The following is a 23,256-nucleotide window of genomic DNA, read 5'->3' as shown; positions in this document are numbered from 1 at the left end:
GCGTGCGTGGCGGCCTGCGGCGTGTGCCTGCGTCTTCTTGCGCGTGTCTGTCTTGGGGATGGGGGAGGTGAGGCGAGGCGAGGCGCGGCGCCCCGGGCCCGGGCAGGCCGCGGAGGCATGTGCACCGCGCGTGCTGGGGCTGGTCTGGGGCAGGCCCTGGCGGAGTCGCCCCGGGCCCGTGGCCAGCCTTCGCCCGCCCTGCTGTTTCCTGGATGCCCGAGGGTGGAGGTGGGGGGCAGCCGGGGCTGGCGCCCGGGGACCTGGGCCCCGGAGGATCCAATGTGCGAGTTTTGGCGCACCCCCTGCTGCTGGCCCAGGACACCCCCCTCCGCCCCGCCCCAGGGAAGAGACAGTGGGCCCTGGTGTACTCTTTTGTGGTATCATCCGTTTGTGGGCTTTTGGTTTTGTTTGTCCTTTTTTTGAGGGGGGTGCCAGGCAGGCAGGAACCATGGACTTGGGAATGCTGGGAGGGATGTGGCCTAGTCCTGTGGGCTGCCCTGGGGAGCCGGGTGGGCCAGCCAAGGCCTCCCGATGCCTGAGGGAGTCCACTTTCTGAAGCAGATCCTGCCCCCCTCCCCCACACTCCAGGTTTCTGCGGCAGGCCTGGGTGGGGCAGGAATGAGAGAAGACCCCGGAGAGGTACCCCAATGTGCAGGACTGGCCAGGGACAGCTGGGGTGGGCTTGGGAGAGGGTCTGTGAACAGGGAGGGGCTGGAATAGGATGCCAGGGTGTGATTGACGGCCCAGCCTTCTAACCGAGGACTTCTGGCTGGACCAGCCGGTGGGGAGCATAGGGAACGTGTCCACCTGGTATCCTGGTCTGGGGAGAGGCTGGGAGTCGAGGCCAAGCTGGCCAAGGTTGGCTCTGAGTCTTGCGCTGACACCTTTTCCTAAGCTTAGGCCAGGCAGCCTCGCCCACTGCCCCATCCTTGCTCTTTTCAGAGCTCCCGCCTATAAGGAGGATGGCCAGGGTCCTTTCTAGCCAGGGTGCCGCCCCTGCGTGCCTGGCTGGCCTCTGGGGTCTCCCCTGACCTCGGGGCCTTGGGTGGGAAGTGCATCCCTGCTGGAGAAGGCAGGGGCAGGCCTGGGAGGGCCCCCGGCAGTTACGATAAGCTCAGCCCCCTCGCCCCCACAGCAGTGCAGCAGGCAGGTCTGAGCAGAGCCCACAGCCTGTCATCTGCACTTGGGCCTGAGCCAGCATGGCTCCAAATCGCTACCTGAGGGTGTGTTTTCTGCTCGAGTTGGCAGCAGCAGGGGTGGGGGCAGGGAGGCCTGGGAGGAATGTGCCGGGGCCACCGCATGCCCCTCACGGCTCTTGGCCCCATGGGCTGGCCAGGGCTGGAACGGGACAGGGCAGGTCCTCGCCTTCCTGGGAGCCCTGGAGTCTGGGCAGCAGCCCCTGGGACGGCCTACCTGTCCTCTCCGGCTCCGAGCCGCCTCCCCAGGAGGGGCTCTGTCTCAGGCTGCATGGGCCGTGGGGCGGCCGCGTGTTTGGGGGCAGCTTCTGTCTCTGCTCCCCGCCGGCAGCGCATCCTGGCTGCTGGGTGCCTGGCTGGTTTGTGATGCCAGCACCCTGGTATTTCCGCTCCCCGCGGCCACGCTGCCTTGGTTTGCTGCAAGTCCAGCTCCGTCCCGTGAGCCGGGGCGCATTTCAAACCGCATTTGGGCTTCGTTGGGGGGGGGGGCTGCGGCCCAGGACCAGCTTGCACCCGGGAGTAGGGGGTGTGAGGAGGACCTGGAAAGTGGCCGGAGGGGGAAGGGTGGGCACCTGCGGGAGGGCGTGGGAAGCGGCCTCTCCTGCACCCCGTCCATGCCCCTGGAGGCAGGAGGACGGGGAGCTAGTGTGGGCTCCGCACCCCTCACCCCCTCAAGTTGCCCTCGGCCGGTCCTGAACCTCACCCTGTCCTGGTTGCACAGGCCGTGCTGTCTATGGTGTGTGGTTCCTGGTTGGGGTCAGGCTCCGTATTTGGAGAGGAGCGGGCCCGGGGTTTCGGATGTGGGGAGGTCAGGGTAAAGCCGCCAGGAGGCCGCCCAGGAGTGGGGGCCGCTGCCCCTCTCCTGAGCCACCTCACAGATGCCGCATGCCCCCAGGAATTCAGCGACCCCTTGTTGGCCCAGGTGCCTCGCTGACAGGATGGAGACCACGTGTGGTCATGCGTGAGTGTGTGCGTGTGAGCTTCCTCTGGGTGTGGTGGGTAGACAGTGGAGGGTTTGGAGGGGCCTTGTGGGTGGTGAACTCCGAGGGCTGTCTGATGGAGGGGTGGTGTGGCAGCCAGGGCCCCGTCCTGAGGGAGGGGCCAGCGGGAGGTGCACCTCTTCCTGCGTGGTCCAGGCTCTAGTACCCAGGACCCCGGGACCCCACCCATAGGTGTCCCTTGTCGTGTGCACTGTGGGTTCAAGGAGAGGGCTGTGTGTGTGTGGACAGACCCTGACAGTGCAGCCACCTGAGATCTTGGGCCATGGCAGGTTCTGGGGCCCGGCTTTCCCACCTGTGAAATGGAGCCATAAAGGGAGCTCATGAAGGGGGACAGGGCTGCAGGGTGCAGCCTTGGGCTTGTGGAAGCCCCCAGGCTGACTCCCTGGCCTTCCACTGGCGCCTTGCACAAGGCCAGAGTCCCTAAGGGGCCGTGGTGTGCTCAGGGGTGTGTGGGGGGTGTTTGGCCAGTTAGAGAGGATCTGGTGGGTTGTGAACACGGGGCCTGACTCTTTTGTGGCCAGTGGTCACAGGAGCTTGTCAGCTGCGAGTTTCCAGCCCAAGATGGGCCAGACTGGGGTCTGTGGGGCCCCTGAGCTGCCTTTGCTGGTGTGAGACACCATCCTGCCTGTGATCCCCGCCCCTCCTAAGGAGCTCGGGGCTGGTATGGGCCTTGGCCCCCACTTTACTACCCCAAGCTACCCCTGGAGCATGCTGGGGCCCACTGCATGCACCCTTCCCACGCCATCCCAGGGGGGCTGGGAGTCCTGCTTGGCTGGGGCTCAGCAGGCCACACCCCACTCTGTACCTCATCCCCTGCTTGGTGTCAGGAGTCTTGTTTGAGGCTTTGGTGTGGTGATAGCAGGGCAGAGCTGGAAGGGCTGTCCCAGCCAGTGGAGGGCTCGGAAATGGACTGGACACTTTGTCCTTAGGCTTTGTGGGGAGCAAGGCTGCAGTACGACAGGGATGCTGGCGGGTTTGTGGTAGGGGTTTCATAGGAGGGACTGTGGTTTTTATAGGGCTTCCTTCATCTGTTCTGTGGTAATCTAGATGGGGTGGGCAGGGGGCAGGCTGGCCCAATGAGGGGGGTTCTCAGGGGAGCCAGGCTGGGTAACAAGCATCTCTAATCTCCAGGCCTGAGCTGGAAGCCCCATCCCCAGACCCTGGGTGAGCTGGGGTCCCTGTCCCCAGACCTCAGGTGAGCTGGGGTCCCCATCCCTAGGACCCCGGGTGAGCTGGGGTCCCCGTCCCCAGACCCTGGGTGAGCTGGGGTCCCCGTCCCCAGGACCCTGGGTGAGCTGGGGTCCCCGTCCCCAGAGCTCAGGTGAGCTGGGGTCCCCATCCCCAGACCCCGGGTGAGCTGGGGTCCCCGTCCCCAGAGCTCAGGTGAGCTGGGGTCCCCATCCCCAGACCCCGGGTGAGCTGGGGTCCCCATCTCCAGGACCCGGGTGAGTTTGGATCCCCGTCCCCAGGACCCCAGGTGAGGAAGGTGTGTTTAGTATGTGCAGATTGCGGGCTTTGCTACAGGGACCCTGCAAGGTCCATGTGACAAGGCACAGGGAGACCCTGGGCTGAGCGTGGGTGCACGCAGCAAGGCCCTGGCTGCCCTCTGGTGTGGAGTGTGGGTGTCTCGGCTCCCGTGTGGGGTGGACGTGTGAGCCATTCCTTCTCCTGAGCCTTGGGGGGAGGTGGCCCCCTCCCCCTCTCCCTGGGGACAATGGCGGCAGAGGCCCGGGCTTCTCCAAGGCTCAGGTTTCAGGAAATGTATCTGTGTTTAGAGCTCCTGGCGCCCGCACCACCACGCTCTGCTCCGCGGGGGGCTGGGTTGCTGATGCGGGATGCTGTGGGAGGAAACCAGGTTGGAGCCCGTGGACTTGGGCAGTGGGCCCCTGCACTGTGCTGGGCCTTCTCGGCCATGGTGTGCCCCAGGCCCTGGGCAGGTGTGCACAAGTCCCAGGTCTGCTGCTGCACTGCCTGCCCAGTGTGAGGGTCAGACGAAGCGTTCGGACCTGGCCTTGGGGGTCTGGGTTGGGGAGAAGGTAGTCAGGTGGTCAGGCTGGGGGTCCACCTACGTGGTGGTGGGTCAGGACAGTCTTTCCGGAAGAGGTGTGGCTGGCCTTCAGGGACTCAGGCCAGCTCGCTGGGCAGACCTCTCAGGGCCAGGCAGGCAGGTGGCCCAGTGAGGCCGGCCTGGGAAGAGGGACTGGGGCTCCTCTGAGCGCTTGCGAGAGATGCCCTGCGCCATCACTGCTCAGCTCTCACTGCCCCTGCCCCATCCCTGTAGTCCCAGGACACCGAAGAGGCCTCCGGGCCTATTGCCTCCCCTGCCCTCTGGGGATTTGGGTTTGACCAAACCCTATCCTGGCCCATGGCAGGCGGCAGGCGAGTCAGGAAGCACAGGGATGAGAGGTTGCCATTTGCGTCGGGGAAACTGAGTCTTGGAGGCCGGCCCTGTGGGAGGAGAGGGGGCTGGGGGCCCAGTGCTGGGGGGAGGTGCACCTGCCGGCTCAGGTTCTCTCTGGATGACTTCCTGCTGTCTGTGTGTGGGGAGCCCAGCTGGCGGGCGCTGGGGCCCTTGTGGGTGGGCGGCGGGTGCGCACCCTGTGGGAGCGGTAACTGGAGCCCCGGGGGGGGGGGCGGGAAGAAGGCGGCAGTAATCCTACCTGAGTGGCTGGCGTGGGGTTTCCTGGGAGCCAAGAGCAGCTCCCTGGTCACCTGAAGCCCAGGTACTTGTCCTGCTGGTAGACTGGAGCCCCGGCCTGTCCTCTCGTGCCCAGTTTGCACGGGGGCCGGAGCGGCTGCTAGAGCCCTGCCGCTGGCCAGCCTCGGGCCTCACTGATCCGCCAGCAGCCACCCACTTTGCTCGGCCTGGGTGACCGGGCTCCGTCAGACCCAGCTACCTCTGCCGCGGGCCTGCCACGCCGGTCCAAGTTCTTTCTCAGTCTCAGGGCTCCCTGTCTGAAGCCTGCTCTGATCCCTGTTTAGACCAGCACCTCACCCTGGGTCCCCGCTGAGTCACCCGCCCCTGGTGCTTGTTGCGAGTGAACGGAGGAAGTGGGCCCGAGGAAGGAGCTGTGCGCTCCAGCTGTCACCAGGAGGGGGAGTGGCCAGGGGAAGGCGGGCCTGAGGGTGGCGTTGTTTGACCGGGAGGGAGCTGTGTGTTCAAAGGCCTAGGGACAGGGTGGGCAGGCTAAGGTGGAGGCAGAGCAGGGGCTGGCGGACTTCAAGGAGGACGGGAGCCGTGGGGAAGACACAGAGCCCTGGGGGTCTTCGGGGCTCCCGTGGACGGGGGTGTGGAGCCCCCACTGGCTGCAGGGAGCTGGCCTGGTAGTGGCCGTGGGGAGTGCATTTATGGGAGACTCAAGAAGTGGGACTGAGAGCCTGGTGACAGCCCGACATGGCAGGGAGTGTTCTAGAAGTGTGGAGATGGCCCCTGGATTCCCGTGTGCTCCTGCGTGGGAGTGAGGTCCTGTGGGTCTTCCTGGGGCATCTGGGAGGCTGTGCTCAGGGCAGGATCAGCAGTGCAGGTAAGGCTAGCGTAGCTGAGGGAGGCCAGTGTGCCCCGGGGCTGTCTTGCGGGAGGGACAGTTGCAGGCCAGGGGTGGGGACAGGGAGAGGGTCCCTAAGGGAGGGCTGTGCTCTGGATACCCAGAGGTTGTGGGTGTGGTTGGGTGTGGTGGGCAGTGGGCGTGGGGCCGGAGTATGGGGAGGCCGGGGCCTGTCTGCGGCTGGAGCGTACCAAGGACCGGAACCAAAGGCCTGGGTTTGGGCATCAGCAGGAGGCTGTGGGGGTGGCGGAGTGGCCTGGGCGATGGCCCTTGGCTGTGAAGCGTGGTTTCCCGGCACAACCATACTGCAAGGGCCGGAAGACGGGGGGCGCCGAGGGCGGGGATGAGGCTGGGCTCGCCAGGGCGGCCCCCCCTTGGGTAGGAAGCCAGCCAGCCTGTGGCTACACAGGTGGCCCAGTGCTGTGGGCCCCCAACCCAGGGCAGCCAGGACCAGATGGACGGGGGGCAAGCGTGTTCATGGCCAGTCTGAAAGGGCCGAGTGGCACACACACAGGGGAGCCACGGAAGGTCCCGGCCAGGCGAGCTGGGCCTGCCCCTCCCGCTGGAGCTTGTGCCCCGTGTGACAAGGGTGGGGCCGCTTGGTGGCTCTGGTTACTCTCGTGGGGAGGCTGGGTCCTGAGGTTGCTTGGTGGCATTACCCCATCACATTGTCCTGGAGGAGGGAGTGGGGAGTAGCAACCATGGGCAGTCTCTGGGCCTCGGTTTCCCAATCTGTGCAGCCAGGGCCCCTCCCTGCCCATTCTGTTCTTAGGAGGAGGCAGCTTTGTGGGGTGCGTGCCGTTGAACTATGCACCTGCTCTAGCCTGGGGCAGCCTGGGAGCGCGGGCCGGTCAGGGGCCTTGCGGTGGCTGTGCCTTCCACCCTCCGTCCCTGGGTGCCCGTGGAGGGGCAGCTGGGGTAGTGACAGAGCGTTGGTCCTCTTGGGTCTCTGCTAGCAGCAGGCCCTCCTGTTTTCCAGGCCCCAGGGAGGTGCCCAGGGGTGCTCCCACTGGCCATCCTGCAGTCCTGGGCTGCCCAGGGGACCCTGGTCTGTGGCCGCTCACTTGGGCTGTGCCGGCCTTCAGCCCCCTGCTCTGCTGGAGTCAATTCTGCCTCCCCTCCGTGTAGACTCAAGCCGGTCCAGCTATGTGTGGGCCACTGGGGCCACAGGAGCTCAAGTCCCCAGAGCCTTCGTGACCTGGGGGCACAGCCTCCCTCCTCTGGGTCATTTTGGGGTCTGAGGCTGCTCCTCAGGACAGAGGGCTGAGGCAGGGGTGGGTGTGAAGGAGGAGGGGGAGCCCTCACCGACCCAGGGGCAGCATGGGGGCACAGGGGCAGGCAGGGGCCCTTGGTACCTAACTGCCCACTCCTGTGTCTGCAGCGCTCCTTCACCCTCATTGTGGAGGCCTGGGACTGGGACAATGACACCACCCCAGATGGTGAGTTTGCTGGGAGCCAGGAGGCTGGGGTGGGCTGCTGCCTGCAGGCCCCCCTCAGGGCACCGGGAGGCGGACCCCCTATAGCCACAGAGATGCATGGGGCCAGATTCCTCATCCTTTGCCTGCTGGGGACAAGGGCCCAGATCCCAGGAAGGCTGCCCCTACTCCCAAGGATCTAGTGTGCTGTTTCCCTCTTTGCCGTGGCTGCCAGGAAGCTCGGCGTGTGTGTGACCTGCAGAGCTGTGCATGTGTCTTCACCCCAGTTGTGGCTTCATCTGTGCTGTTCTCCTGATGAACGTGTGCTCCTGGGGCCCTGTCGGGTGCATGGTGGACTGGGCACCCGAGAGGATCTCTGGGCCTCTGTGGCTCCTTCTCTGCCTGCCTGTCCTGGAATGTGGGGCTTGATGGTCCTTCCCCGAGGCTCCCGTGCTGGCAGGCCAGCCTATGTGTGGGGGGTCTTTGGGCCCCGTGGTGACAGGGCCGAGGGTGTCTCCGTGGACCAAGCAGGAGAAACGGTGCAGGCAGCGGGAGTGAGCAGGTGTTTGTGGCAGCGTGGGCTTGCGTGGCGGGGGCATGATGAGGTCAGTGAGGCCAGGGTCAGGTGGCGGAGGCTGTGTGGGCCCTCGTGAGGACATTGGCTTTTTCCCGGAGGCTGGCTCGCTTGGGCTGCCGCCTGCAAGCTGGGCTGGAGGGCTGGGCTGGGGGCCGCTGTGGAGGCCGCAGTGAGTCCAGGAGGCTGCAGGGTGCTGGGCCTGGGGCAGCCGGCCGGGTGAGTGGGGCTCTGGCCACTCTGGGGGTAGAGGCACAGGGCTTGCGTCGGGGTGGGGGGTCGGGACAGCCCGAGGAGCTGGCAGGACAGAGGGGCCACCGTGGGGACGGGTGCACTGTGTTTGAGAGCAGTGTCATGTGTGTGCCGAGGCAGGCTGAGCCCCGCGCCCCGCCGATGATGACGCTGGGGCCTGGAGGGGCCAGGCTGGGGGCAGTGGTCAGAGGGGACCAGGTGGGCGGAGGGACGGGCTGGCCGGGCACCTTGGCCAGATAGGGTTTGGAGGGGCAGGTGCAGGGTGTGAGGCCGTGCCAGGAGAAGGTGGGAGCGGGCGTTCTCCCTAGGCTTCTGCTTAGTGCCGCAGGCGGGTGAAGCACCCGCCATTTCTGAGCCTTCTATCGCGGAAAATCCCAAACCGGTACGGAAGAGTTGGGAGCGGTTTCATGAGCCTGTGTGCCCGTGGTGGTCAGCCTGTCCCCTCGCCCCTAGTGGCTTCCTTTGAAGCGAGGCCAGCCCCGGACCGATGAGTGTCTGGGGGCAAGAGGAGGCTTGTCTCGGGACAGGGCCATCGTGCTTGCGGCTGGGGGCGACCCCGTGGACAGGGAGTCGCAGCAGAGGGAAAGGGAGGGCAGCCTCGCGAGCGTGCCCCCGCGGAGCTGCGGTGCCCACGGCTCCCCCACGCAGGGAGGGGGGCGCAGTGGCCTGGCCAGTTTCCCTGCTGCCCCCACTCTCCCGCCCGCCCTCCCTGGGCACGGCGGCCCTTCTCCTCCGGCTGCTCCCGCCGCCCCCGTGGGAAGGGCGGCCTCGGCCGGGCTGACTCTGCTGCCCCCCCAAGAGGAGCTGCTGATCGAGCGGGTGTCGCACGCGGGCATGATCAACCCCGAGGACCGCTGGAAGAGCCTGCACTTCAGCGGCCACGTGGCACACCTGGAGCTGCGGATCCGCGTGCGCTGCGACGAGAACTACTACAGCGCCACCTGCAACAAGTTCTGCCGGCCTCGAAACGACTTCTTCGGCCACTACACCTGCGACCAGTATGGCAACAAGGCCTGCATGGACGGCTGGATGGGCAAGGAGTGCAAAGACGGTGAGCGTCCGGGCGGCGCGCCAGGTGCCTGGCCCACCTCGCCGGGGCTGCGCGCAGGCCTCACACGGTCCCCTCTGTTCGCAGCCGTGTGCAAACAAGGATGTAACCTGCTGCACGGGGGCTGTGCCGTGCCGGGGGAGTGCAGGTGAGTGCGCCGCCCGCCCCCCCCTGCCCGCACACGGCACCGGGGGCGGGCGTGGTGGCTGAGCCGGATGTCAGAGACCTGGGCGCGGAGAGTCAGCACGGGGCGGTGGTTGTCCTGGGGCTGGGTGGTGCTGACGCAGGTAGCTCCTTCAGGATAGAGTGACAAGGGGCCATCCCACCTAACTTTGGGGCCAGGAGCCACCCAAAGATGGGTGCCCAGAACACAAGAGGCACGGAGGGCACTGGGGCTCATGCCATGGGTGGGGACAGAGAGAGGCCGAGTGTGGAAGTGGGACCTGGGAAAGAAGAGGGGCGCTGGAGGGGCTGGGGTGGGGTGAGGCAGTTGGAAGGACCAGGGCAGCTGCTATGTGGGAAGAGCCCAGTGTGGAGGCTGCTGCAGGGCTGGGAAGTGGTGGGCGATGACCAGCAGGAGATGGGGAGGTGGGCGGGACCCACAGGCATCCCGGGGTGGATTTGAGTGAGGGCTGGGAAGAAGAGCTGGGGGGCAGGGAGGACCCCCAAGTCTTCCTGCCGGGGCTGCTGAACAACACAGCTGCCACCTCGGGCAGAGCAGGCAGGGCAGAGGAGGGGAGGTGATATTGGGGATCATGTCTCCTTGGTCCTGGGAGACACCGCCAAAGCAGAGGGGTCAGTGTGACCCGAGACACGGGACGGGTGGGGAGCCGGTGGCATGCAGGCGGGGTTTAGAGCCCCAGGCCGGGGGCAGATAGAAAGGAGAGGTCAAGGAGCCAACACACAGGATGAGCTGAGGGTTCCAGGGCACCGGGAGATGACATGGGATGGACTGGGGGTCGTAGGGTCACCGAGAGAGTGAGAGGTCTGGCAGTCTCCTGCAGGCAGGGGAAACCATTGGAGACCTTGAGCGGGGAGCTTGGCAGGGTGGTGGGGGTGGGAGCTGTGGGTGAGCTTTTTGCAGGTGGGGGCAGCAGGGGAGCAGGGGAGCGAGGCAGCTGCAGGCGGTGGGCTTGGAGCAGGTGAGGGGCTTCGAGCACGGCAGGGGTACAGTGTGGAAGCAAGGGTGGGCTCCAGGGGTGCACCAGGATGGCCTGGGGCTGGGGACCAGGTGGATGCTCCCAGGTAGTCCGTAGGAGGGGCTGCAAGCTGGGCCAAGCAGGGAGGGGCGAGGGAGGCCCTGCTTCAGCCGCGGGGTCATTGATCCCAGGACCTCACTCTGGGGGTGGGTTTGCTGTGGTGGGGATCTTGCGGCAAGGACCCTGAGCCCAGAGAAGTGAAGCAGCTTGCCCAGGGTCAGCCAGTGTTGGCTTGGGAGCTCGCTGGCTCGGGAGACAGGAAGGGAGGGGTAGCGACCCCTCTGCATGTCCTGTGGTGGCTTTGGCCTGGGAGGAGGCACGAAGAGCACCCTGGCCAGCCCCAGGGCAGCCCTCAGCGAGGCCAGAGGTTGGAGGTGGGGGAGGGGGTCCCTGACCCAGCCACCGTACTGCCGTACCTCAGACAAGCTGAGTGGGCCTCTGGATCGTGCAGGGAGCACAGCAGGGGTAAGGGGGCATCTAGCGGGAGCCTGGCCCAGGGTAGCTTCATGTCTTGGGGGGCAGCACCCCCAAGCGTCCTATCCTGGGTGGCAGAGGTAGGTACCAGGCTGGCTGGGTGCCTGGAGCAGGGCCCTCCCCTGCGGCCCTGCCCTCTGATTTGTGTGATGGGTGTGAGCCTGGGGACTCTGGGCAGACTGGTCCACAGGCAGTGAGCGTGGCCGCTCTCAGGCTGGCGTACTCTGGCCTGCCCCCTAGTGCCACGCACCACACTGATGTGGGGCCTGCAGCCGAGATAGCCAGTGACTGAGTGGCCAGGGTGGGAGGAAGGTGGGAAAGGTGGATCTCCCCCTTCCCCTTTCCCTGCTGGTGTGGGCCGTGGGGCCCATAGGTGCATCCCCACCCTCCTCGGTGGCCAAGGCCCAGCTGCCGCTGGTGGCTCAGGGCTCAGGTTTCAGTACAGGACACCCCCACCGGATGCTGCGGAGATGGCCGTGCCTTCCTGCCGCCTCCTCCCTGGGCTTCTGGAGCCACAGGCCAGGGAAGCTGGGGAGGTGGGGCCTGGTGAGGGCTGCCCCACCCAGGGCTGAGAGCACATCCCCGGGACCTGCGGGGGTAGATCTAGGCACTGTCCTTGGCCTTGCGGCTTCCTGGTGGGTGACCCAAGGCTTGTCTCGGTCTGCCGCCAGCCTTGGTCTCCTCACATCACCTGGAGAGAGGGTTCCTGGTGGGGATGTGCGGCCCTTGCGTGCGTGGGCCCTCCTGGCACATCTGGGGCTGGATGCTGGGGCCCCGTTTTCCAGCCTGGGCTTCCCTGTGGCCTGCCCGCAGAGCTTGTCAACAGCCCTTGGCCATGGGGCTTGGGGCAGCCCAGGAAAGGGCCATGGCTCCTTCCTTAGAAAAATGAACTCACGTGGCAGGTGCCAGCATGGAAGGGACATTGCCTAGATGGCGGTCCTAGATGACAGTCCCATTCCTCATCACCTTCCAGTTCTAGGAAGGGGGCCCCCGGGGGGACTGTCCAGGGCCTGGAGGGCAGCCTGCTGGTCCCCAGGGTGTCCGCTGCAGGACGATGGGCTGTTTGGCCAGACAGCAGTGTCCCCGAATCAGGCTGAGCTCTGGGCCCTGGCAGGCTGGCCCCACCTGGAGTGGGACCTCCGTTAGTGGCCCGGGTGCCCTTTTCCCCCCAGCCAACTGCCTCTCCTCCTGAAGGACTTCCCAGAGAGTCCGGGCTCATAGCTGCAGGCAGGGCCAGACCTTGGGGTCGTGGCCTTGGAGCCAAGAGGCCTCTCCAGGCCGTTTGCCAGGGAGCGGGTGACTCTTCCTGGGTCAGGAACAGCCCTGCGTCGGGCCTCTTGCATGCCCGGCTTGGTGAGCCTGTGGGCCTCTGTGTCCCCATCTGTGAGGTGGGCCCCTGATAGGGCTCCATGGGGAGAGAGAAGTTACTGTCCTTGAGCTCCAGGTGAGGTCACACACAGCACCCGAGGTCTCAGAGCCGGGGCTAAGCCTGGAGCCCTCTCCTGGTGTCCCGCTGGCCTGCCCGGCCCCGGGCGCTGCCCAGCCCTGGCGGCACCTGGCGAGCTGGAGCTGGCCCGCTCATTCCTGGGGTCCCGGCAGGGCCTTCCTTTCTCGGCACTTGCTCTTGGGGCCCTGCTCAGGGGTGAGTCCCAAAATAGCTCAGGGAGGAGTGGCTGGGCAGCTGCGGCCGGCCATCCGAGGCCAGCAGCCGGGAAGTGCCCGTGCGGGTGCGGGCTGGCTGGCGGGGCCGTCACCCCCGCCTGGCCTGGGGCCTGCTCCGCTTCAAAGGCTGAGGCCGCCAGCCCTAGGGGTGGCCTACGTGACTCTGCGCCTGCGTCCTGAGCCACCCTCACGGCAGCCACAGCTCCTGGAGTCCACCCTCCCCCCACCAGGCCTCACGCTCCCGGGCCCCCTGCAGGTGCAGCTATGGCTGGCAGGGGAGGTTCTGTGATGAGTGTGTCCCATACCCTGGCTGTGTGCACGGCAGCTGCGTGGACCCCTGGCAGTGCAACTGTGAGACCAACTGGGGTGGTCTGCTCTGCAACAAAGGTAGCTGGTGGCGGGCGGGCCTGAAGGACGATGCCCTCTGGGGAAGGTGGGGAGCGAGGGGTGGGCCTGCCATCTGAGGACCCTACCCTTGTCCCCAGACCTGAACTACTGTGGCAGCCACCACCCTTGCATCAACGGGGGCACGTGCATCAACGCTGAGCCTGACCAGTACCACTGCACCTGCCCCGAGGGCTACTCGGGCAAGAACTGTGAGCGGGGTATGTCGGTGGCCAGCTACTGGCTTTGGGCTGGTGCCCAGGGAGCCTGGCAGGGCCCCGTGTCTCTGGCCTTTTGGTGCAGTGGGCACTCCCTGACCCCCACCCTCGGGCCTCGGGGGATTGGGGGGAGTCCTCGTGGAAAGGTGGGGAGCTAGGGCTGCCACACCCCCCAACCCCACCCCCGCCTCTGGTTCCCAATGCAGCTGAGCATGCCTGTGCCTCCAACCCATGTGCCAATGGGGGCTCTTGTCACGAGGTGCCCTCCGGGTTTGAATGCCACTGCCCATCAGGCTGGAGCGGGCCCACCTGTGCGCTTGGTGAGTGCTCAGTCACATGAGTGGGGGGCTCCAGCCTGGTATCTGAGGGGGGTCTGGGAGTGGGGATCGGGCAGAGTGGTTGACTCCACAAATGTAGCTGTGGGCCTTGTAGTCAGGGGAGGAGTGACAGGCACATGGCCCTGCCACCCCCCACGGACCTGCCTCCCCATATGGCCCACGCCCCCACGCCTCTCCCTCGGTCCCTCCACAGACATCGATGAGTGCGCCTCCAACCCGTGTGCGGCAGGAGGCACCTGCGTGGACCAGGTGGATGGCTTTGAGTGCATCTGCCCCGAGCAGTGGGTGGGGGCCACCTGCCAGCTGGGTAAGGGTCTCACAGGGCATGTGTGTGCATGGATCGTGCTCTGTGCATGTGGCGGCTGCTGCTGGTGCTGCTGGGGCTGCGGGCGCTAGGTGTGGCGTCAGGCGGGGCCGAGCCCCATCGCTCCCCCTTGTCTCCTTCACAGACGCCAATGAATGTGAAGGGAAGCCGTGCCTTAACGCTTTTTCTTGCAAAAACCTGATTGGTGGCTATTACTGTGATTGCATTCCGGGCTGGAAGGGCGTCAACTGCCACATCAGTCAGTATGGGCGGGCCGGAGGCAGGTGGGCGGGGCTGGGGAGCTCAAGGACCCCATCCGTGACCCCGCCCCTTGTCCCCAGACATCAACGACTGTCGTGGGCAGTGTCAGCATGGTGGCACCTGCAAGGTGAGTCTCAGCCTCCCCGCCCCTGTACACAACACACGTGGGAGGGCCGTGGGGGCTGGAGCTGCCCCGGGGGGAGGTGGCCTCTGAGGGCTCACACCCCCCTGCGTTTCCTCACCCTGCGCCAGGACCTGACGACCGGCTACCAGTGTGTGTGCCCTCGGGGCTTTGGTGGCCGGCACTGTGAGCTGCAGCTGAACTCGTGTGCCAGCCACCCCTGCCATGGTGGCCTCTGCGAGGACCTGGCGGACGGCTTCCGCTGCCACTGCCCCAAGGGCACCTCTGGGCCACTGTGCGAGGTGAGGCCGGGGCTGCTGCCCCAGTGAGCTGGACAGGCTGCAGTCGGGGCTGGCCATGCAGAGTACCCTGGGCCCGATTCTGGATGGAGACCGGGCCTCAGAGCCCTGGGTGGGCGGGGGCAGGGGGAGGGTCACAGGGTCACTTCTCGTCATGACAAGTGCCTCCTGATGGCGTGGGCCAGGAGCCCGGGCAGATCCGCTGGCTGTCCAGGTGCCCTGTCTGTCAACCTCCCACTGTGGCTGGAATGGTCCTAATATGGTAGAGCATGTGAGCAGTGTGAAGGAGGGGCCCTGAGGTGGGATGGGGTGCCCGAGGGTGTGTGGGGCCGCACTGTCACACGTGTGTCCCAGTAGGGGTAGGTGATGCCCCTTGGCACCTCACGACTCCACCTTCCTCTGACCTGCCCAGGCCTTTGGGGTCCGGGGGCCCCAGGGGCAGCACTCCTGACTGGTGGCTTCCGGGGGCCCTTGGGAGAAGTTCCTCCCGACGCTGTGGAACTGGGCAGGGACGCTTTTGGGAAAGCCCCACAGGCTGGGCTCAGGGTGGCTGTGGTGGTCGGGGAGGGGGTCAGGAGCAGGCCTTCCTGCCAGCAGGAGGGGCGAAAGCCGGATGCTGCCTGGTGAGGCAGAGGAAATGGGCCGCCTCGGAGCGAGGGTGGCGGGAGGGGCCCGGTGGCCTGCAGGTGTTTCCGTCCAGCTGATGGGTCTGGACAGTCTCGGATGGGCGGTCCTGCAGGCTCTGGCAGCAGAGGCCTGGGTGTGCGGGCCGAGCGGGGCCTGGGTCTCCGGGAGTCCTCGGAGGGACACCAGGCGTGGCTGTCTTCCCGTCCCTCTGGCCGGGGTCTGGGCCCTCACAGATGCTCCCCGCTCCACAGGCAGACATAGACTTCTGCGAGCCCAGCCCCTGCCAGAATGGTGCCCGCTGCTACAACCTGGAGGGCGATTATTACTGCGCATGCCCCGACGACGTGGGCGGCAAGAACTGCTCTGTGCCCAGAGAGCCGTGCCCGGGCGGGGCCTGCAGAGGTGGGCGGGGCCGGCACCCGTGGGGGCGGGGCCTGCGGGGCGGGGGCGGGGCCGGCAGCCGTCGGGCACGCTGACCCCGCCCCGTGTGCCACAGTGATCGACGGCTGCGGGTTTGAGGCTGGGCCCAGAGCGGCCGGCGTGGCACCTTCTGGCGTGTGCGGCCCGCACGGACACTGCGTCAGTCAGCCCGGGGGCAACTTCTCCTGCGTGTGCGACAGCGGCTTCACAGGCGCCTACTGCCATGAGAGTGAGTGGCCAGGGGCCACGCGGGGGCGGGGTGGGGCGGGCAGCCTGGGACACACACCCCCTCACCCCCCCTCGCTCACCGCCGCCTCCTGCAGACATCGACGACTGTCTGGGGCAGCCATGCCGCAACGGGGGCACGTGCATCGACGAGGTGGACGCCTTCCGCTGCTTCTGCCCCAGCGGCTGGGAGGGCGAGCTCTGCGACACCAGTGAGTGGGCCTGCGCTGCCCCTTTGGTCCCCGTGCCCAGTGGGTCCCCAACTTCGGGTGGTTGGTACCCAGAAGGGAGCTGGGCTGGGGTGGTGCCCTGCAGGTGTCTCTGCCCGCCGCCCCGTCCGGCCCTGCCCCTCTATCTCTCCCCTGCCGCCACCCCCCACCTCCACCCCAAGCCTTCCCTGAGCGCCGGCGACCCCCGCTGACCGGCGTCCTCGCCCTCAGATCCCAACGACTGCCTCCCCGATCCCTGCCACAGCCGCGGCCGCTGCTACGACCTGGTCAATGACTTCTACTGCGCGTGTGACGACGGCTGGAAGGGCAAGACCTGCCACTCACGTGAGTGCCCCTGGGCCCCTGGCGCGCCGGGGCCGCCCGCCCCCGCGGGCATGCGCACTGAGCGGCCGTGTGCCCACAGGCGAGTTCCAGTGTGACGCCTACACCTGCAGCAACGGCGGCACGTGCTACGACAGCGGGGACACGTTCCGTTGCGCCTGCCCCCCGGGCTGGAAGGGCAGCACCTGTAACATCGGTGGGTGAGCGGGCGCACAGGGCGGGGGCGGGGGTGGCAGGTGCCGCGCTCCCCCGGACCGCCCGCCCGGCTGCCTGCCTCTGGCGCCTCAGGGTCTCGAGCTGAGGCCCCACGCCTGCCACGGGCAGACAACAAGGCCCTCTTCTCCCCTTCCCCCTTCACAGCCAGGAATAGCAGCTGCCTGCCCAACCCCTGCGTGAACGGGGGCACGTGCGTGGGCAGCGGAGACTCGTTCTCCTGCATCTGCCGGGACGGCTGGGAGGGCCGCACCTGCACGCACAGTGAGCTTGTGGGTGGGGAGTGGGCGGAGGCCTTGGGGTGGGAGCCCGGGCCTCCTTACCTGACTCCCTAGACCTATTCCTTGCACCTGTCCACCAAAGCCCAGCTGTACCCCGGGACCTGCGGTGTCACTTTTGACTCCTCCACCCCCAGCCCTGTAGCCTCACGGCTGCTCCTGGTGAGTCCTGGCCTGTATCAGTGTGCCAGGCACTCCCTGTGCAGCCACGCTCCTGCACACCCCTCCCCAACCCCCCCAATGGACCGCGATCTCCAGGATAGGCCCCCGCCCCCGGGACACGTCGTCTGGAGCTAGCTGCCCCTGGCCCCACCACCCTCAGCGTCCCCACCCGGTGCCCCCCAGGCCTGGCACAGGGGGCGCTGGGCGGGTGGATGCAGTGCTATCCTCCTCTCTCTGCTCACACAGATACGAACGACTGCAACCCCCTGCCTTGGTGAGTGGCGCCCCGGAGGCCGGCTGACCCCGGGGAGCTCGGCCTGCGGGGGGGGCCTCCCTGAGACCTGCTCTCTGCCCTGCAGCTACAATGGCGGCGTCTGTGTCGATGGCGTCAACTGGTTTCGCTGCGAGTGTGCTCCTGGCTTCGCGGGTCCCGACTGCCGCATCAGTGAGGGGCCCGGGGGGCCTGGGCGGGGAGGGGGATGCCGCGGGGCCCAGCCCTGGGTGCTCCTCCCAGCCTGCCTGCATGTCTGGGCCTCGCCAGCAGTTTCCTCTGCTCAGCTGGGTGCTGCCCTATGAGGGCAGGAGTCCCCGGAGGCTCGCGCCCACCGTGTGCCAGAGGTGTGTGCAGAAGGACGGGGCAGGTGCTCCTCAACGCCCCGGACTGCTGACAGAGCCGGTGCCGCCTGGCCAGAGGCCCCGAGGGGCACACCGAGGCCCGAGCTGGCGGGGGATCCACCAGTTTGCACGGGTCTCCTCTCCTGGCTGAGCGTCCTCCCGGGCCCTGTGTGTGTGGGCACTGGCCCCCTCGCTGCCTCCTGAGCTGGGCCGCTTTCTCTGCAGACATCGACGAGTGCCAGTCCTCGCCTTGTGCCTACGGGGCCACCTGTGTGGACGAGATCAACGGCTATCACTGCAGCTGCCCGCCAGGCCGGGCCGGCCCGCGGTGCCAGGATGGTAGGTGGGGGGCACCGTGCTGGCAGGGCCACGGGGAGGACCTGGCCTCCAGGGCCAGCCTGCAGATGACCCCCACTTTTTCTCCCCACAGTGATTGGTTTCGGGAGGCCCTGCTGGTCGCAGGGCGTGCCCTTCGCGCACGGGAGCTCCTGGGTGGAGGATTGTAATAGCTGCCGCTGTGTGGATGGCCGCCGGGACTGCAGCAAGGTAGGAGGGCCACCCGGAGCCTCCCCGACCAGCCCGCTGTCCCCTGGCCTATGGGACCAGGGGGCCACAAGCAGGCCCTCACTCTCATTGTGTAGTTGGGGAAACTGGCCCTGCTGAGGCTCCCGGAGTTGCCAGCAGGGGCCCTGCTTGGCCTCGTCCTTCTTCGGGCCACCCCTGCTCTGGTGGGGGTCCACTCTAGCTCTGAGTTTGTCCTGGGAGACCGTGGTGGGGCAGGGCACCCTGGGCCTTGCTGACCCCACCCGCGCCTTTCTCTCCTGCGTGGTGCCCGTGTGTGTCTGTGGGTCCTCGTTTGCGTGTCTCTGCGTCTGTCCCATGTGCGTGCCTGACCCAGGTGTGGTGTGGGCACAAGCCTTGCTTGCTGGCCGGCCGGCTCGACACCCTGAGTGCCCAGTGCCCGCCAGGGCAGCGGTGCCAAGAGAAGGCCCCAGGCCAGTGCCTGCAGCCACCCTGTGCGGCCTGGGGGGAGTGTGGCACCGAGGAGCCCCTGCTCCCCGGCACCCTGTGCTTGCCGCGCTCCAGCCACCTGGACAACAACTGTGCCCGCCTCACCTTGCACTTCAACCGCGACCAAGTGCCCCAGGTGAGTGGTCCCAGAAGCTGGGCTTACGGAGCGTCTGCAGAACGCTGACGCTGCCATCCTTTCTCAGACTGGCCACTCAGATGCCCTGGGGGACCGCTCAGGGGCCCTGGCCTCACGGGGTCCGCAGCAGGGAGGGTTGAGCCCTCGGAGTCCAGAAAGGAGGGCTGGGGACTAGCTGAGGCCCCCTTCCCTGCTTGGGCCTGCAGGTGGAGCCGCCCCTGGCAGGAGAGTGAGCACAGGGCAGTGGGGATGCCTGCAGGCCCCACCCAACCTGACTTCTGCAGGCGGTCTGTTTCTTGGGTGGGGGGTGCTGGGCTGCACTAGGAAGTCAGCTCCCTCTTGGGCCCCCTGCATCCCTGCCCTCCGTTTCATGGGCCGTGAGATGTGACCTGCCTCATGCCCATGGGACCAGGGGAAGGATGGGCAGCCTCAGGTCCGTGGCTCCCGGGGTCCTGCTCATGTGCTCCTTGTCCCCGCCCAGGGCACCACTGTGGGCGCCATCTGCTCTGGGATCCGCGCCCTGCCGGCCACAAGGGCAGTGGCCCGGGACCGCCTGCTCGTACTGCTCTGTGACCGGCCGTCCTCAGGGGCCAGTGCTGTAGAGGTGGCTGTGGTGAGCACTGGGCAAACGGGTGGTCGCTCTTACCCGCTTCCCCTCTTCGGGAGTCCCATTCTGTCTCCGTTCTTGGGAGGTGCTGGGGTCAGAGGCCCGGGCCAGGCTTGTCCCCAGGTGCCTGGAGGCGCAGGGTGACCCACGGACCCAGGACTTTGTTCTGCTGTGGTTGTACATTGGGGGACGTGCCCTCACCCCGGGCTGGTGGGGCTGGGCTGGGCACTCGTACAGCTCGGTGGGGCCAGCACGTGCAGCCAGGCTGGCAGGGGGAGGAAGGCAGAGGTCGGAGGGCCCGAGGGGCATCGGACCGTCTGGGACTGGACAGGGAGGACGAGGAGGCAGCTCTGGGCCAGTGGAGGTGGTGATGGGCCGTCAGTGGGGTCAGCTTCTCGACCGATGGGGAGCAAGGGTGCAGGGTTGGGTCATCTGTCCCATCTGCTGAAACAAAGGAAGGGTCTGAGGCAGCTGGTGGAGGGCAGAGAACACTTATCTGCGGGTAAGGGCCAGTGCCCTGCGTGCTTGGAGGGAGAGTATGGGTGGAGGTGCCAGGAGGGGGAGGTCCTAGGAGGCCGGGCTCAGCTGCAGGAACAGGTCACCGGAGCTGCCGGCCAGGGGCTGCTATCGGGCACGGGGATTTCGGAGGCAGTGTTGATGGAGTGGTGGCTGGGACACTGGGCTTGGCTCTCATCCCTTCTTGGGTCTGGGGTCTGAGACACGGAGGCCGGGGCTCTGGGCAGGGGTCTTGGGGTGTGGGAGCCCCTGGGCAGCAGTTGAGGCCCGGAGGAAGCACAGAGAGGGAAGGCCAGTGTCCAGGGTCCAGGGTGGACAGCGGGAGAGTATAGCAGCGGGGTTCCTTCCGGACAGGGACGAGGGAGGCAGCTGGCCCAGGGTTGGGACTGTGGGGGAGAGCCTTCGTCTGGAACCCTGACTCCCAGCTGTGGGGCTGAGGTGGAGAGGCGGGCTGGGTGCCTGGGCCAGGCGGGAGTCTAGGTCTCACCTGGCCCCCTGCTCTGCCTGTTGGATACCTCCATGTCTGTGCCAGAAGGGTGCCCTGGGACGTGGAGTCCAGGTCTGGGCACTGGCCCGGGCCCGTGGCCGAGCAGGTGTGCTCAGGGCCTTGTTCTGGGCCCTGGCTGGGTATCAGGTGTGAACTGGTAACTCTGAGCGTTGCGAGGCTGGGCCCTGGAGAAGTACAGAGAGAGAGAAGGGGGAAAAGGCAGGGTGGTTTCTCAGGGCGCCAGCTGCTTTCTCCTGTTGGGGTGTCGGGGCCGCTGAGCTGGAGGCAGGCCCTGGGGGCAGTCGTGTGTATAGAGCCCTGGGGCCCTTGGGTGCGGCCAGCTGGGGCCAGGCGTCTATATGGGAGGGACAGCTACGCTCATCCCAGATGCAAGGGGGTCAGGAGAAAGGGCGGGCCAGGCCTGAACCATGGGGTTGGGGACCCCGAGCCCGCAGCCACCTGCATCCCTCTCGGCAGCTGGCCGGGAGCCTTGGTGTTCCCTGGTCTGGGCACGGGGCAGGCAGGCCGTGCTGGCTCCTGCGGTGAGTGGGGGCCTCTCATGCTGTCTTCTGCTGTAGTCCTTCAGCCCCGCGAGGGACTTGCCCGACAGCAGCCTGATCCAGAGCACGGCCCATGCCATCGTGGCCGCCATCACCCAGCGGGGCAACAGCTCGCTGCTCTTGGCCGTCACCGAGGTCAAAGTGGAGACGGTCATCGTGGGTGGCTCTTCCGTGGGTGAGCAGGGGGCCTGGGGGCCTAGTGGGAGTCCTTCAGGCACACGTGGTTCAGGGGTTGGGGCCAGGCTGAGCAGGGGTGGGGGGCTGTCTGTTCCTCGGCCCCGCCCCCTNCCCTGCTGGCAGCCCCCTGCCCTCGCCCCCCCCCCCTCACCTGGGTCCCTCCCCTCAGGCAGCCGCTGCCCGCTGCCACCCCTCTCATGCCCCCCCAGGTCTGCTCGTGCCGGTGCTGTGTGGCGTGTTCAGCGTGCTGTGTCTGGCGTGTGTGGTCATCTGCGTGTGGTGGACCCGCAAACGCAGGAAAGAGCGGGAGAGGAGCCGGCTGCCACGGGAGGAGAGTGCCAACAACCAGTGGGCCCCTCTGAACCCCATCCGCAACCCCATCGAGCGGCTGGGTGCTGGCAGCCTGTGTGGGGGCCACAAAGACGTGCTTTACCCATGCAAGAACTTCATGCCGCCACCGCGCAGGGTGGGCGAGGCGCTGCCGGGGCCTGCGGGCCGTGGGGAAGGCGGGGAGGAGGAGGAGCCCGGCCGCGGTGAGGGAGACTGCCTGGAGGCTGAGAAGTTCCTCTCGCACAAATTCACCAAAGACCCCAGCTGTTCCCCTGGGAGGCCGGCCCGCTGGGCCTCGGGCCCAAAAATGGACAACCGTGCCGTCAGGGGCATCAAGGACTTACGCCACGCCGGCAAGGAGTAGGGCAGGGGCCGGCAGCTGGGCCGGGACCCAGGACCCTTCACCGGGCACCACGCCACCCACCAGACCGTAGGAGGCTGAGGCCGTGTGCATAGTTTCTTTATTTTGTGTAAAAAAACACCAAAAATCAAAAACAAATGTTTATTTTCTACGTTTCTTTAACGTTGTATAAATTATTCGAGGACTGTCAGGTGGAACACAATGGAGTATTCTCGGATAGTTGCTATTTTTGTAACGTTTCTGTGTGTCACACTGTCTGTGTGGCAGGAGAGAGCAAAGGGTGTCTGTGTCCTCACCAGATCGTTTGTCTGTCACCAGACGTGGTGCACTGTTTACAGAATCTTCCTTATTATTCCTCATTTGGCATTCTCAGTGGCTCCAGGCCAAAGAGCCCGTGGGACCCATGGATGTCAGTGTGGCCCATGGCGTTTGGTGGAACCCGTGGCTGTCAGTGTGGCCCTTGGCACTCGGTGGGACAACCCAAAGCTACTGGCGTGGCCCATGGCATTGGTGGGACCCGTGGCTGACAGAGTGGCCCATGGCTGTCAGTGGGACCACCTGTGGCTTTTGGCATGGCCCACGGTCGTCGGTGTGGCCTGAGGCTGTCGGTGGGACCTGTGGTGTGTGGCATGGCCCGTGGCTGTTGGTGGCACCTGTGGTGGTCAGTGGGGCTTGAGGTCCTCTCAGGGGCCCGCAGTGTTCGGCACGGCCTGAGGCCCGCGGGCAGACCCTGGCCTTCCGCCCGCTGTCCTCGCCGGCTCCCACCTGGAGCACCGGCCGTAGAGATCTTTCAACTGTGTTTCCGGAAGTGCCCTTCCCAACTGCTCTGTTCTCCCCGGGACGAGGGCAGTATCGAAGCTCGTGACAAGTGCCTTCACACAGACCCTCCCCTTGCAACTGTCAGCGTTTGCCGTGGGCTCCAGGCCGCTGCCCACCTGCCGGCCCCGGCCCCCTTCTCGTGAAAGTGAGTTTTTGTAAATATGTACATATTAAATGAATCACTCTGTATATTTGATTTAATAACTTAAACGTTTTGGCCTTCCTTGTGCTTTTTGGTGCCGTTCCTTCTTATCTGGAGGCAGGTGGGATGGAGGCTCCATGGTGGAGAGCCGGGCGTAGGGAGGCTGGGGTGCAGGCTGCGTGTTGGGCCACGTGGCTGTGGTGGCCACAGGTGGGGAGATGGCCAGCGGGCCCTGAGGGCCCCCTGGGGTCCTGAGGCTGTGAGCGTGTAACTATCCTGTGTGATTGACACGGGCTCGGCGGGAACTTTCCTGAAAGTGGGGGGAAAGAGGTGCTTTGCTTACTGTCCTAAAAACTGCTAAAAAAAAAAAAAAGAAAGAAAGCTTTTCAAACAGCTTAAAGTTGCTTATTAATTAAAAGCTATCAAGGTTTCAAGAAATTACCAAGTCAAGTCTTGAGAGAAGGAAAACACAAGGCTGGAAGCCACTGTTAGGCCTGGCTGGTGTGACGAATCGGGGCTGGCTGTGGCCCGCTGACTCAGACGTCCACCTTGGGCCGTGCACACGCTGTTCGCTCTCCCTCAAGGGTGCAGGTGGTCACTAAGTCACGGAACAAGGCCAAGACCAATGTTTATAAGAAACGGACACGATTGCAGACAGCCTGGAAGTGGGCTGAGAGCAGTGCACATTTGCTGTACAGAGACGTGGCTCGGGACACCTGTCCTGCAGC

The 23,256-nt window shown here is 66.2% G+C and overlaps 1 protein-coding gene across 1 annotated transcript; it reads left to right on the top strand.

The window, feature by feature from the left end:
- Positions 1-1,199: 1,199 nt before the first annotated feature.
- On the top strand, positions 1,200-22,596 carry JAG2 (jagged canonical Notch ligand 2). The gene is made up of 26 exons (XM_034642178.1): positions 1,200-1,223; positions 5,611-5,721; positions 7,124-7,181; positions 8,783-9,034; positions 9,119-9,179; positions 12,623-12,753; positions 12,852-12,971; positions 13,175-13,288; positions 13,500-13,613; positions 13,756-13,869; positions 13,952-13,998; positions 14,124-14,294; positions 15,170-15,320; positions 15,415-15,567; positions 15,662-15,775; positions 16,004-16,117; positions 16,197-16,310; positions 16,475-16,591; positions 17,014-17,041; positions 17,127-17,212; positions 17,608-17,721; positions 17,813-17,928; positions 18,281-18,529; positions 19,011-19,142; positions 20,718-20,874; positions 21,086-22,596. Exons 1-26 carry the CDS (start codon positions 1,200-1,202, stop codon positions 21,568-21,570), a joined length of 3,447 nt encoding a protein of 1,148 aa, XP_034498069.1. The 3' UTR covers positions 21,571-22,596.
- Positions 22,597-23,256: the final 660 nt, after the last annotated feature.

The sequence above is a fragment of the Ailuropoda melanoleuca genome, chromosome 14, assembly GCF_002007445.2.
Source record: "Ailuropoda melanoleuca isolate Jingjing chromosome 14, ASM200744v2, whole genome shotgun sequence".
Lineage (NCBI taxonomy): Eukaryota > Metazoa > Chordata > Mammalia > Carnivora > Ursidae > Ailuropoda > Ailuropoda melanoleuca.
Note: the sequence above shows the minus strand (reverse complement) of the source record. Positions and strands in the feature narration are given on the sequence as shown.

What these genes read in the sequence shown, in the direction of transcription:
- JAG2 (XM_034642178.1), top strand. Translation starts at nt 1,200, where the DNA reads ATGGCTCCAAATCGCTACCTGAGG. An exon ending in GACTGCAACCCCCTGCCTTG is followed by an intron (nt 17,042 to 17,126) that starts GTGAGTGGCGCC and finishes TCTGCCCTGCAG; the next exon opens with CTACAATGGCGGCGTCTGTG. An exon ending in ACCGCGACCAAGTGCCCCAG is followed by an intron (nt 18,530 to 19,010) that starts GTGAGTGGTCCC and finishes GTCCCCGCCCAG; the next exon opens with GGCACCACTGTGGGCGCCAT.